We start from the raw sequence: 15,144 nt of genomic DNA, 5'->3' as shown, positions 1-15,144 counted from the left end.
TCAAAAGGCAGATCCATTTTTAATTTTCTGAGGCATCTCGATACTGCTTTCCACCCTGGCTGCACCAACCTGCCTTCCCACCAACAGCGCACAGGGGGTCCCCTTTCTCCACATCCCCGCCAGCACTCGTTGTTTGTTGAAAATGACAAATCTTTACTCATACTACTTCCACTATCCTAAGTTCTGTCCTCATAATTTCTGTGCTTGCTCATATTGAACTTACATTTCAAGTTTATCCTCAAATGTCACTTTGTGAGGTCTTCTTGACCGTCTCATCACTGACTGCTTGCTCTTCAAAGCTCATAAACGCTTTGCTCCTACATCTGTCAGAGCACCTATCACAGTTGGTCTTTAATCATTTTGTGTCTCTCCTACAGGATGGTGAGCTCCTTCAGAGCAAGTACCTGTTATATCTGTCTTGGTCTATTACCATATAACCTGATCTACACAAAGCAGAAATGTTTGTTGAAATAAAAATAGAATTAAATACAGTCTCACATGCCTGCAATCCTTAGGAGGTTGAACTGATGTAATCTGGATTTGGCTGTCAATAGTCTATAAAATGGAAATAATAACAGCTCTTAGATTTGTTCTAGTCAATGATGTTGCGTATGGAAAGTCTTAGAGTGCCGGATGCATAGTAAACGCTCAGTAGATACCGACCATTAACTCTTCGGTTGAGATAGTTCTTGTGAGCTCATATTCATCTCCCTGTCCAAAGTCACTCATATTGTTACCAACAGAGTCACTAGGTTCCATTTTATCATAAAGACATAAACATATATTTTTTTTGCCCAGGAAGATAGCTTCCCCTAGTCCCTAATAGTAAAGATAAGGACATAGAATTAAAGATAAGTAAATAGTAAAGGCAAGGGAACCAAGACCTCGTGATGTGTCTTCCCAAGCCTGGCAAGGAAGCCGGGCCTCTGGATGAAATGTGTGCCATGTGCTGTTGTAATGAGTGATTCTTCAAAATTATTCATTATGCGGGGATGAAAATCATCTGGAAGACCATGAAATTAGTTTTAATAATGTCTAATGTTGATATTAAATCAAAGTATATGTAGGTCAGGCATTTTCTATACATGTCAACCGAGTCAACTTCCTGTGGATTGTTCCCTGCTGTTAGACTTGGTCTTGGAGCTGGTCCATCGTTAAATATTACACTGAAAAGGGGCTTTATAACACCCCTAATTAAATGTGCTTGTGCTGGATTATAAAGCTCGAGGAATGTGGGGACCAGAATAGCTATGTGACTTGGCCAAGGTCAAACATGTTCAGCCATTTCAGTTGTAAGGAGGGTCAAACTCGTTGAGAAGTTTTAAGGATTGTGGGCTGCTTTGGCGAGGGTTGAGCCTCGTGTGAACTCGGGGAGACCTGATCGTGGGATCAGGAGACAGAAGCCCTACCTTGTACACTGGCAATTTTCAACCTCTTTCATCTCATGGCACACATAAACTGATTACTAAAATTCTGTGGCCCACCAAAAAAAAAATGCAACTTTTTTGCCAATCTGACAAAAAAAAATCACTATAATTTTGATTCATTTGCACTGCATGGCTCTTGTTGTGTGGACTGTTGACATTTCTTTCATTTGACAATGTAAGGGAAAGTAGGTCAGTGCCCCCAACTAAATGTTCAGGTATTGTATGTTTTAAAAACTCTTGAGGTGCTCCAGTGTGCCACTGCACACAGGTAGAAAATCGCTGTTTTAGGCCATGCTGTTTTCAAATTTTTAAAAAAATAATTTATTTATTTATTTTCAGAGAGGGAATGGAGGGAGAAAGAGAGTGAGAAACATCAATGTGTGGTTGCTGGGGGTCATGGCCTGCAACCCAGGCATGTGCCCTGACTGGGAATCGAACCTGTGACATTTTGGTTAGCAGCCCGAGCTCAATCCACTGAGCTACGCCAGCCAGGGCTTGTTTTCAATTTTTCTTAATCTCAGTTTTCTTATTCACAAAATGGACATAAAAATATATGCCACGTCTACTTCATCAAATGGAAGGACATATTAGATAATGTATAAGATATAAATTAAACTATTTTATAATTGCTAGTATTTTGCATGAATTGAGACTTGAACTTGCTCTAAGCTAAACCCCACTTTCTGTGGGAGCTGAGTATCCATTCTAATCGTACCAGATAGGTCAGGGGTAGAGAATGAATGACACTATGAACTGATGGTTAGAATCTCTTTTTTTAGGGATTGTTTTGATGGCTATAAATATGTTGGTTTGACCCTTCGAGCCACGCAATGCCCTCCGGTGACTTGTAACCGGTGCAGCGCCTGTTCCCTAAGTTTTCTCCTTGAAATTCTTTAGTTACATGTAATGTTATCACTTATGCTCCTGATTTTCTGAAATTCTCCTTGTTAAAGTACTTTTCACAGGAGACATCTGATAACTGAAAAGTCTTTCCAGGTCATTCCAGTGAGTTCCTAATGGTTATTTTTTGAAGGCAGGAAGTCACAAATTGCCCAGAATAAAAGAACTTGAAAGCACAGAAGTGTTTTCTGGTCTTCGGGGGACTGATTATATTTCTGAGTGGATGCCCCGATTTGATTGAAATAACCTGCTGTGCATTTCTTACATTCATGACGTAGGTTACTTGATTATACATTCTGATTGATAGCTGAAATAATGGATCTGATTAGCCTAAATATTTCACAAACCCTGATTTAGAAATGTGTTTTACTTCTATAAACTTTATTTTACCTATGTTGTGGGTCTTGACTCTGAGATTACTATTTTAAGGCTTTTGTAAGTAGCTTCTGTCACAGTAGCCCTAACTACTCTGGGAGTTTTTAAAAAATGTATAAAATATGATATTAATTTTATTTCCAATTTATGATATCTAAGAAACAATTGAGAATGGAACATTACATGGTGCATTTGTGTTATTGCAGATGTGGGCTGTTGCCTGTATTTTGTGTCTAACAGTCACCTGGGCTCTATTTTGGGAGGGATAGGAGCACAGAGTATTTCCTGGGAAACAGATAACTGTCTCTGGAAATCTTCCTCGTGGGCAGACACTGCCTGTGCCTCCACGGACTTGTCCATTTCCTTCCAGTAACCACGGGTGCCCAGGACTGTTCCAGTCTTCTTGGGTCCGTCTCTTTTCTCCATTCCTATAAGACTTACAAGATTATATGTAATGATGTGGAAAACTGTATGATAGTATTTGTCCTCGTCTCTGATTATTCGTCAGCGTGGCCAGTTTCCTCTTGGTCCCCATCATGTACTTCGATATTTCCCAGAAGCTGGCACAGTAGTGGGCACATAGTAAGCACTCAGTAAACATGTAATTGACCCACACTAGCTGCGAAACTTCTCAAGGTCTGGGGTTCTCTTTCAGATTACCTACACGGTACCTCATAGGAAGCCACGTGCTGATAGGTGCTTATTGTCTGATTTGGTTGAAACTGTAACCAGAATATCCATTCAATTCTTTAACTCCTATGGCGATGTGATTTGGGCCCTTAGTCTTTTTCTTCATTTGACTCATCTGGCCAAAACTGTTTTAAATGTGATGCTTCTAACTGAGGTTGCCGGGGTTATGACTGAAAGTTGCATTAGAGAAGATTCATAGTTCTGCAAGTCATCAGTAGTAGAAGAGATTAGAAAACTTTTCAGTTCCATCCTTCTAGTTGCATGAAGAGGAAACAGGTCCATTGTGGGTTGTGGGACTCATCCAAGGTTATTCATTCATCTGTTTACTGTTACATTTTGAGTGTCCATTTTATTCCAGATGACACAGTGAATTCAGAGTACAGCCTCTGACTTCCTAGCTCTCCAGCCATAGCCCTGGTTCCAACCCTGACCTGTTTGGCTACCATTAAATATTTATCACATTAGCGCAGTGGTATCTTTCCCTCCCCTCCCCTTTCCCAAACACACAGTAGGGAAATCAAAGGTCCAAAATTTCTCCTGGGCCCCACTGACCATGTCTGTTTCCAACTTTTTCATAATCATAGCACTCTATGGCAAGGAGATTTCATAGCCAAAAAAAAAAAGAAGAAAAAAATAGGAGAAGCCTATTTAAAAAATTCTTGCTGAGCAATTTTTTAATATTCACAATGTTTGTGATAAGTGAAAAACTGTTGGCATATCACAGAAACAAAATGGGATCTGGGAGTCCACGTCTCCGAGGGTGGGGATCACTGCGCTTGGCCGGGCGCGTGATGACGTCATGGTTCTGCTATTGAAAAGCTTGTGCGACCTGGCTAGGAAGGCCTCGGGCCCACTGCAGCAGCTCTCAGGGACAAGTAGCTCCACTTTCGCCTGAAGAAGACCAAAATTAGTAGCTCCTGTTAAGTCCAGGGTATAAGATTATATGCTTGGACATGTAAAACTAAGTTATAAAACTTTTTTTTTTTTGGTGGAGATGGTGACAGGACTAGTGATTATGGATGCACTAAAGATCGTGGCCGGAGACTTCCCTATTATTTAGGAGCTTGGTTCATTCTCTTAGGCAAAGGACGAGGGATTGGGGAGGATGCAGAGAATGGCACTCTGTTCTCTGTGGGCTTTGGCGAAACTGCAGGAGATTCTTGCCAGAAATGCTGCCTAGGTTTCACAGGGCCAGAAGGGAAAAAAAAATAAAGGTACTGTGGGCTGGGTTGTCCCCAGGCCTGGAAACCTGCTACAGGTAAGTGAGCACAGCAGCAAGGTGGCCTGGAGTTCTGTGCCACCCTTCCCCCACCCTGCTGGTGTCCAGGACTGATGCCCAAGAGGTCATGACCTTTGACAGCATGGAAAAGTCAGGTGTCAGCATAGGACACTGCTGTTTCCAACCTTTATTTATGAATGTGTTTGTTTCCGGGGGAAGCAATCAGACGTTAAGGGTGGCTGAGAGAAACAGGATCTTAGGCTTGTCTCAAAGTATCATGTGACCTAAGAAGATTGTCCTAGCTAATCCAAGTTTAGAAAATCTTAAGAGATACAATTCTTGGCACTGGGCCCCTGAAAGTAAAGTTTTAAAATTACAGAAAGTTCTCTGGTAGATCTGATGCTGGCCTTCTCCATCAGTCTACCCGCTCCGCCCCTCCCCCTCCAGCCATACAGAAGACACAGGCGGAAAGGACCATCTGGCCCAGCATGCCAGCTTTTTATTTGGTTGCTCTCAATCCTACCTTCCTGTTTGGATCACCCCTCCCCTCTGCCCATACTTCAGAAACCAATCAAGGTGTCTCCTGAACTCATTTATTCCCTTTGTTTCAACCGCCTTCTTGGGTAACTTTTTCCATATGCTTATATCCTTGCCTCACAATGGACTTTTTTTTTTTTTTTCCATCCAAAATGGCCTGATTGAACTCTTAGGAAAAGCCATTTACTCAGATATATAACAAAATGCTTCTAAAGATCCCAAACAACGTTTCATTACTTTTGATGACCAGGATATATGTACGTGGAGGGAAAATTGCTGTGTTTAGAAGTAACTGGCTGATGGGCAGAGATGCTGAGTAGGATGGAGTTCAAGAACATGTCGTTGTTAGCATTGAATCTGCCCTGGCCCCCACCCCCAACCCCACCCCAAGTGAAATAGTCTAATGTAGATTTGGAGCTAAAGTCTGTTGTTGTTGTTGTTGTTGTTGTTAAAATATGGCCTTTATTTATTTTGTTGCCTCAGTTTGGCTTCGAGCCCTGCAACACGGTGATATTAGCACTCTTTATATTGCCTGTTGCGGACCAATTTTCTTCAGCTGTTGCTAAAACTTACTAAAATGCCAGATGTCATGTTGGAAACACGAAACCTGAAAGAAGGTCATAAATCACAAAAACAAACCATAAAAAAAATAATAAAATACCCTGAGCGTGCTGCGCTCTGGAGCTTCCCAGCTCTAAGTCTCCTTTTGTTCTCCCCTCGCCCACTCCGTGATGCTGCTCTCTCCGCCTCCCGCCCTCTCGGGCCCGGGTGTCGTGGGGGTGCCCTGCAGCTTCTCACCTGAGGCCTGATGGTTTGTCTTGCAGATTCCGAGCAGAGCACTGGTTCAGACTCCGAGGTGCTCACTGAGCGGACCTCCTGCCCCTTTGATACTCACGCCGACCTGGGCCCTGGGGCCGCGGGCCCTGTGCCTGCCGCCATGTCCTCCATGGAGGAGATTCAGGTGGAGCTGCAGTGTGCTGACCTCTGGAAGAGGTTCCATGACATTGGCACTGAGATGATCATCACCAAAGCAGGCAGGTAAGGACACATTCCTTTGGAGGGCCACCATCAAAGAACAGAGGCCAAAGCTGGAGCTGTTACACTGCTTCTTTTCACTCATTTGTGGTAGGTAGCATCAGTGAAGCCAAAGGCACGTGCGCTTGCATTTTTTACACCCAGACAGCCCGGCAGAGGGGTCTTGTGCTTTTTGTGATTTTGCAATTTTTCCTCCAAGGGCCACTGGGACCTAAATCACTTCCACTCTTGCAGACGTTTTCTGTCTACAAATGTACTTCAGTTAACACTGGAGGTCCGGAGTGTGGAACAGCCAAACTGACTTCCGGAGCAAGTGTTGCTTGGCCATCCAAGGTTTTCAACGTTTTCAACGTAGAAAAAGTTTGCTCCCAAGCAACCGCTTGCACCTTCTAAGGCATTTAAAGCAGCCAGATGCTTTTGTAAGAATTTTGTTTTTGATTAGAATTGGCCTTGGTTTATCTTCTGAGCCCCGCTCGTCAATCCATTGTTTTTTATTGTGGGCTTGAGATTCTTACAAAACTTTAATGGCAACCTGGTGGAAACTCTTGCAAAACTATTTATGTAGCATAATAAAAGTTTTTAAAACACTTTTCTCTTGAAATCAACTTTTCATGAAGCTCCCCTTTCATTGGAATCTTTTAATTTTCTTGAAAGACGCTGTTTTGTTAGGGATCTGTTTGTGCTGGATACTCACAACATACACTGCATTACTGAAAACTCACAGGGATCCTGTGAGGTAGGAGAGGACCATTCCATACGTGGATGAGGAGGCGAAGGCTGGAAGAAGCTAATTAACTTGCCTGAGGCCACACGGGCAATAAAGGGCAGCTCCAGAATTCTGCACAACTCTCTCTGGCTCTACAACTACGGTCTCAACCACTTACAACTCTCCACTGTTAGGAAACAGTTGTAGTTTTTGCCTCTTGGATTAAAATAAAAGTGATTTAAATAAAGATAAATGGGGGCTGTGCTTCTTGAGTCGATAGGGATAGTTCATTGAAATTAAAACAGTAAGGCAGCTTTCCCATTTTCCAAGCCAACCTACACAGCCTCGTGTCATGGGGACCAGAAGGACCTACCTCAGTGCTCATAAGCTGTCTTTGTGAAGATGGACATTTAAAGTAAAAGAATATTTTGATTAGGTCCAGTGCACATGGATGAATATAGAGAAACCTCTCGATATAATGAGACACCGTAAAAACATGAGGTTAAAATGAACCTGAAATCATATTCATTTTCTTTCTCTTCTAGCACCCTCTTCCTTCTCTAAGTGTTTGCAGTGAATAAAACTATTAGAAAGCTTCTTAGGAGGAGCAACTTTGAAGGAGCATTATGTTTGGTACCATCTCCTTTTTGCTGCCTGGGTTTCAGTCTACTCTTGTCTTTCTATACTACTCTCTATATCCAGATATTCCTAGTACAGACGTCCAGTTTGTTCTTGAGTCATATCCCTTTATTTAGGTTTAGAAATCCCATTCTTTGCTTCCATATTGGATTGCCTCAGGTGTTGTTGTTGCTACATGTAACTCTGCTCAAGTCACTCTGGAACAACTCAGAAACATGCAAAGAAGGCTTTCTCTTCTGTGAACTTTGTTCACCCCCTCCCCATTCCCCTAGTTGATTTCTTCCTTTTTACCTCCTTTTCCTTCCTACGTAGTGTCTTTTTCAATTTGAATTCCAATTTCAATGTTCTTAGTTAATGTTAGTTATGTGTGACTCTCTATTCTTTTGTGGCTCAGGAGAGTTCAGTCACCATCTACTCCTCACACCTCAAACTGGAATCCTGTTGATTCCAGTTTGTAGAACCACTGCTGTCTACAAAGCTCTTAATTTGAATATACCAACATAATCTGTGTAATCAGCACCATGGACAGAGGTGCTTGTACAGATTAATGGGTTTGGAAGACAAAAGAATTGGCCTAAATTTAGTTAGAAAAATAAAACCAAACACGTCTCATGTTGTAAATATGGAAGATTAATTTTTCCCCAGGGTGCTGTAACTTCACTTGATATTCTGGGCTAAAATACAAAAAGAAAAAATAATTTCTGATACATTTTTAAGAAAAGAACTCAAATATAATCCTAGAATTTTGAAGCAAGAAGTCACTTTGGAGATTATCTAGTCTCTTGCATTTGTGTTGTAGGTGATTGGGTTAAATGACTTATCCAAAGTCACATAGCTCATTCATTTTAGAACTTGGGTACTGGGCAGAGACACGTACCTTTTCTACCCAAGGTCACATAAATGTTCCAGACAAAACAGGTTACTGACTTAAAAACATCTAATCCCTTTCCTTGAAGTCAACAAGCAAAGAAATTCATGTCTTTCAATGTGACAAACCTCCACAGACGAAGGGAACCACATTTTCTTATCTCAGATAGCAAGTGAGAGGACTTTCTCTCCATCCCTAGCAAAATGCTCTCCAACCATTTATACATACTGGGCAACTGTAAGTCATTTCTATTAAGAAAGGAATCACTAATTTATATTTAGATCTATAGATGAAGGTTCTCAAATTTTTGTAAAGAATTAGTGGGTCAAGGTGTCTAACCTATGCTTAATCGTTAGATTTAGCAGTTATGAGTAGTCCACCATCAAATTTAGCCCACCGTAAGACTGAAATGTAAGGCTTTCTAATTAAATTTGTGAGGGTAGAGGGAAAAATCTAAAATAGCATACCAATGGAAGCTTCTGAAAAGTTATAAAGTGGGAAAGAAGGAATCGTTATATATTATTCTTTGCAAATGTTTAAGAATTAGCCACCATCCCTATTAAAGGTCTATAGTCCCTCTTGTGCGGTCCCTAAATATGATTATGATGGCACTAACCTACTATAGAGGGCATTTGCTTTTTAAGTTGCTTTTGGTAGAATGTGTGACTAGCACAGAAAGCCCCTCATATAAACAACCAGTGCACATTTGCAAGATGGCTGTCTGGGGCCAGGGTATGGTCTATGGTCATGAAATGGAGCAAAGCCAATTAGGCCGTATGTGGATCAAGCCTGTGACCTTGACCTCATTAGCACCGTGCTCTGCCCAGCTCGACTAAATGGCCCCAGATGGTTAAGCTTAACATAGCATTTTGTGTACAAGTACCCTACAGAACATTCAGGGCAATCCAAATTTTTGAACCAAGCACTTTTTATGTCTGGCTCCTAAATGAATGACATTCAGAAAGGAGCTTGATATTTTTCTTCTTTCTTATGGTTAAAGAAGAACAGTGAAATTGATTCTAGCCTCCTTGAAACACAATACCTCTTTGGGGTTGCTCCCTCTTCAATTATGAGAGTAGTTGTAAAGTGCCATATCCTGACCTTGCTTGCTTTGGCAAGTTTAACAAGCCATTGTGGTAGAAACAAGGTATTGCCCAGAGGCCACGAGAATTCCTTTGGTATTTGCTCCCTATTCCACAGGGTCCTTCCTCTGACACACATGTTGACAGCCTGAGAACTTGCAGAAATTTTTCTACAGTTTTATGCATTAAAAAAAAAAGCCTTCGATGGCCCTTTGTTTGGAAACTGGTAGCGCCTCCCTTCTTCTTTGTCTTGAGACGTTATTTTTAGAGTGGTCATTTTCAAATAGAATCAGTCAGAAATATTTCATGATCAGTAACAATCAACCAATCAACTCTGATTAGCTACTTAGAGAGTAAGATGACTATAAGTTACTCAAGTGTGTTAAGTATAAGAATATAAGTATATTCAGGAATGTTATAGTCTAATAGGAAATGTATGGGTGGATATACAACATTATCTATCTACCTACCTACCTGCCTACCCAATCACAATTATAAAGCGGGATATGTTATGAGCCCTTTGAGTGTGTGAATCATCAAATAGGTCAAGGTAAGGTAAGCCCTCAGCATATTGTATAGTGATAATTTCCAAAGTGAAAAAAATCAGCCTGCACTGTGAGCTAGAGGCCATTGGACTTCGTTGTGCTTAAAGTGCCTAATGAGAAGAGACTTGCTGAGCTTTCACTTCTGCTGCTGCTGCCCCTCCGATTGCTCAGCGTCCTGCTGTGTTCCCCTGCACAGGAGGATGTTTCCTGCCATGAGAGTGAAAATCACCGGTCTGGATCCACACCAGCAGTACTACATAGCAATGGACATTGTGCCTGTGGACAATAAAAGATACAGGTAACGAAGGGCTCTGGGATGTGGAATTGTGGGTATCGTGAACATTCCATAACTATCCCCTAAACTCATTTGATGGAGCATTGTACCAGTGCACTGTATAATGCACTGTACAGGGAATAAGGATGGAGGACATGCCAGTGGCCTGTGGCAGAGCACCGGGCAGGAAAATTCACCAGAGGCAGGAAATCGGGACTCAGTAATGGTGGGTCTGGAATCCCACTGGGGAGAGTGGGATTGTGTAGTGTCTGCCAGGGTAGCAAAAATCAAATGGATTGTAAGGCTAAAATGAATTCAGTTAACATCAAAAGTGATTCACATATTGAATGACTTGGTTTATGAATTCTAAGTGAGTTAAAAGGATTTGTTTTGAAGAGGGGCAGGAGAAGTGAACCAGTGCAGCACATTCAATCATGTATCCGGTGGATTATCCTGTGGAGGGTGGAGGAGAATAGGAGAATTGGGTCAAGAAGAACATCTAACTAGGGTGATTTATTATTCATTAATATGGGTTGTGATTGAGTTTGTTAAAGAATTTTCCTTCAAAGTCATGAAAAGCCAACATAGTCTCTGTGTCTCTCAGATGGCTTACATGTAGTTCTTGTTTGAAACAAGTTGTGGCTTAATTGATGCTTTGAGATCTCAGTCTGAACAATGAGCCATGGCTTATTTTTGAAGTGTCTGAGAATTTGGCCTTAAACCCATGAATTTGGAGGAGAGAGGTGGATGGCAAAGACCAGGGCTAACGTGCTGGGGCGAGAGAGCTGGCCAAGAGAGGAGTGGCCTTGACTGCAAGACTTAGGAGCGGAGAGGTTTCTAATCTGGTTTAGGGGAACTTGGGTGTTGGGATTTGGGCTGAGTGCCTCCGTCTGCCAGGGTGCAGGGCCCACGTGCCCCCTTGCTGAGAAACAGGGTGGGTCAGATCCATGGAGAGCACTCTTCAGAACTACAGGGGAATTGGCAAAGTCTGGAAAACTGACCTCCTTTGCTACCAACAACATCTCATTGCCAGTGTTTTTTTTGGGGGGGGGGAATAATATGGTGGACAATGATGTTCAAAATGAGGTTCATCAAAGGGAATACTCACTGGGAAGACTTGGCGGTGCTTCTGGGGGTGGTTGCTAAGGCAAAGGCCCTCCATGTTCACAGAAATGCTTCAACATTGGGATCTTCAGCCAGGAAATGGTTAACAAGTGAGCTGCTTGGAGGGTCTCTGCACATGGCTGTGTTTTATAGGACAATATGGAAGATGTTTTTAATAAGGAACCAAATCCTGAACAAGTGGCCAACGGATTATATGGTTTGCATTTGAAAGGTGAAAGGTTGCAGTAAAATACCATTTCCATAGCTGGCCACGTGGGTTCAGGCTGCCTGTGTGCACACAGGGGTGCAAGGCAAGGAGAGGGAGAAGAAAGAACAAGGCTGTGAGAATGTTTTCCTTGTGAGAGCTGCAGCTTTGATCGTTAACCACAACACGCCTCTGCTCTCTCCGCCCCACCTCATCCTCCATTTCCATCTCTGTCTCATTTGCCTCATGACCTGCCCTTCTCCCTTTCTCCTTTGTGTTCTGTTTCATCTCCATTCCTTCTCCATTCCTGTCATCTCGTTGTCCCTTCTCTCCCGCCCCTGCTCGTTTCCTGGGTTCCTGTTCCCTCTCTGCATATGTGTCTGAGTTCTCCTCTTTCCCTCTCTCAGATATGTGTATCACAGCTCCAAGTGGATGGTGGCCGGCAACGCCGATTCCCCCGTGCCTCCGAGAGTTTATATACACCCCGATTCTCTAGCTTCTGGAGACACTTGGATGAGACAGGTGGTCAGTTTTGACAAACTCAAGCTGACCAACAATGAACTGGATGATCAAGGACATGTGAGTCAAAGAATCCCAATTGCCTCTTCCTCCCTCGTCCCCTTTTTGCTTTAGAGTTGACTGGCCCCAGGCTTTGGCAAACAGATACAATAAAAGCCTTTATTGAGTCACCTTTAAAAAGTAAGCATCAATGTTTCTTTGCTTCCTATGAAATTTCATTCATCACACATCTAACATTTGGCAAACGTCTGCTACGCATCAGGTGGTGTTTGTCAGACAGGAGCCTTCTGCTCCCGGCACTGACGGTGTAGTCAGGGCGGCGGGGGGGCATTCGGGGACAGAAACACGGGGCGAATCAGAGAGTGGTGGAGGAAAGCACAACATGCAGTAGAACAATTCACAGGGAAACAACTGATGTGACAGTTCTGGCTGATTGTCAAGAGAATTTATCAATTCTGGCTGCATTTATAAGGGAGGAATAGGCCCTAAGGCTTTCCAGGCGTAATTGGAGCACCTGGTGCTACTAATTTACTTTTTGCAGTAAAACAGCCACTGACTTTTCACTGAACAACAGGGTCCACACTGGGAGCAATGGGAAGATTGGGGCAGCTAAAACCGTAGCTCCTCTCTGGAAGAAAAGGACATTTTTCTGAGGAAGGAAGAACACACAGTACTCAGTCTTGCCTGACATAAGGGACTGTGTATTCATTCACTAACAAAGTGCAAATGATGGCCCATAGAATTTAAAGATAGCATGAGCCCGTGCTGCAAATTCAGAGCAGGAGGGAGTCACTGTCATGTGGTGGAGCGTCTGAGACCTTTCAATGGAGTGATGTCTACAGGTAGCAGCACAGTCATTCGGTATTTACTCAGATAAAGCAAACATTGCCTCCACATCCCGTGATCGGGATGCTGTGCTGTACCGCTCCATGCAATGCTCCCCGCTCACTGAGTCCTTCCTGCTGTGGGCAAGTACACCGGTTTCTGGTTTTCTGTCCATTTTACCCCCATCTGTGCTCTTTGTATAATGCTTCTTTTCTGTGATTTTATTTGCATGAGAGCTTGAAAAGACGAAGGGACCTCAGAGCCAACGCTGGCTTCATGTTTCCCCTTCTCATTTCAGATCATTCTGCACTCCATGCACAAATACCAGCCCCGAGTTCATGTGATTCGCAAGGATTTCAGCAGCGACCTTTCACCCACCAAACCTGTCCCCGTTGGGGATGGAGTGAAAACGTTCAACTTTCCCGAGACGGTGTTCACCACAGTCACAGCCTATCAGAACCAGCAGGTAAGAGTCCGCCTTTGAGAGTCTCCTGCTGTATCTGCTCTTAAATGAGCTTATTCAGGCTTTTGGTAAGAAATGCTTAGTCTTTGTCCATGGCACCGAGGAGCAGGGAATGAGAGACAGCGGGCTTGCAGGGCTCCCAAGGCACTGGTGATGACAAGGCAGGAATGCCTAGTGGCAGCTGGCATGGTCTAGATTTAGATCAGAGACAAGATCTTTGCCCAAGAGGAGCAAACCTCCTAAGTCATCTTCATATCTCTCTGTACTCGTACCCGTGTTCGCAATCTCTGCCATGTCCTGGCACGTGTTCTTCATCACGGGCTAGTACTGGGGCTTGATTCCTTCCTTCCCTTTTTCGTGGGTTTCTGCCCCTGGCTGCATTAAACTCACCAGGCCTCTAAAATTCTATTTAAGACCTACAGCTTCACCTGCACTTTCAGTCTAAATTTACTTATTTGTGATCACCAGTTACACCCTAATATCTATATGTTTTAATGTCAGTAATATGTCCATTCATTCCATAAATACTGAGTGAGAACTGATAATATTCCATGCTTAGTAGAGAAGTTGAGCAGGTTAAGACTTCTCCCTAAACAGAGTTTTAGTTGAATGAAAGACATGTATGTATATAATGATAATACAGTAGAGTAATTTAACAATTCTACATTCTATAGATGTAGACAAGGTATTGCTTGTTTTGGGGGAGAATGAGGGAAGTTTTCCTTGATGAGCTATGCTTTTTCTAATGTTGAGATATATTTCTGAATTAGCCAGACTATGGTAGGAGGCGTGTGGGTGGGGGAGGGGGAGAGAGACCAAGTCTGGAATTATTGGGCATTCTGAACAATGATTTTTTTTTGGATATACAAATGATCTAATTTAGTGCAATTCCCTAAACGGTACATATGAATATCATTTTTAAAAATTAAATTGCATTCCATCTTTTGGCAAATTGCCTAATTAGTAGGATCTTGCAATGAATCCTTTTCCTTGAAACAAAATATTTTTGCTTCTTTGCTTGAAGCGTACGTTTGCGTACGTTTATTTTGGACCTGCTTAGAGCAAAATGAAATCACACTATGATACTCACTCCCTTTTGTATTTAATACTCTGTGTAGTGCTCTGACAAAGAAAGAAGTGGAGGAAAAGCACTTATTTACTGAGTATTTATCAAGTGCTTACTATATGAAGGCGAGTTATATAGTGGGTTCATACAGGAAGAGTGTTTCTATCTTTCATGATATGTCTCAATAAGGGTCCTTGGATGCTCTTACCTTCAGAGGAGTTTGAAATACAACCACCCCTTAGCCTGGTAAATGTTAAGTTTTCCCAGCAGCTCTAACGCATTCCAACTTTCAGATTTCCCTTGTGAATGCCATGTTTGATCTAAAGTATAAGAAGAGCTTTAGTTTGCTTTGGGCACTATTTAAAAGCCATTGAATACTCTCGAACACCTTAGATGGTACAATTGCAGAGGCTGTGGAGGATCCTTACAGAAAACTCAAACCATCAAGGTGTTTCAGGCTCTGACACAAGATAGAGCGGCAACATAGACTCAGTCTTTGGAGTGACTAGAACCTTGAGATTAACTGTGGTTGGAAGAGGGAAAATACAAGTCTCAGTTTTCTGAATAACAGACTGGATTTTATTCCAAGACTATTCCCAAAGGCAGAGATGTGGCAATAAATTCTACAACTTTAGATTTAGTTTGTAGGACAAACTAGAACAGTG

The 15,144-nt window shown here is 42.5% G+C and overlaps 1 protein-coding gene across 2 annotated transcripts in view; it reads left to right on the top strand.

Annotated features, from left to right (window-relative positions):
* The window catches only part of TBX15 (T-box transcription factor 15), a 99,964-nt gene that overhangs the window by 50,803 nt on the left and 34,017 nt on the right, over positions 1-15,144 (top strand). For both annotated transcript variants that reach the window (XM_028503019.2, XM_036014964.1), the window contains exons 2-5: positions 5,973-6,186; positions 10,220-10,321; positions 12,014-12,185; positions 13,249-13,416. In XM_028503019.2, the coding sequence (XP_028358820.1) occupies positions 5,973-6,186; positions 10,220-10,321; positions 12,014-12,185; positions 13,249-13,416 (656 nt within the window). The remainder of the gene's footprint in view (positions 1-5,972; positions 6,187-10,219; positions 10,322-12,013; positions 12,186-13,248; positions 13,417-15,144) is intronic.

The sequence above is a fragment of the Phyllostomus discolor genome, chromosome 14 (assembly GCF_004126475.2).
Source record: "Phyllostomus discolor isolate MPI-MPIP mPhyDis1 chromosome 14, mPhyDis1.pri.v3, whole genome shotgun sequence".
Classification (NCBI taxonomy): domain Eukaryota; kingdom Metazoa; phylum Chordata; class Mammalia; order Chiroptera; family Phyllostomidae; genus Phyllostomus; species Phyllostomus discolor.
This window is presented reverse-complemented; position numbering and strand designations above follow the sequence as displayed.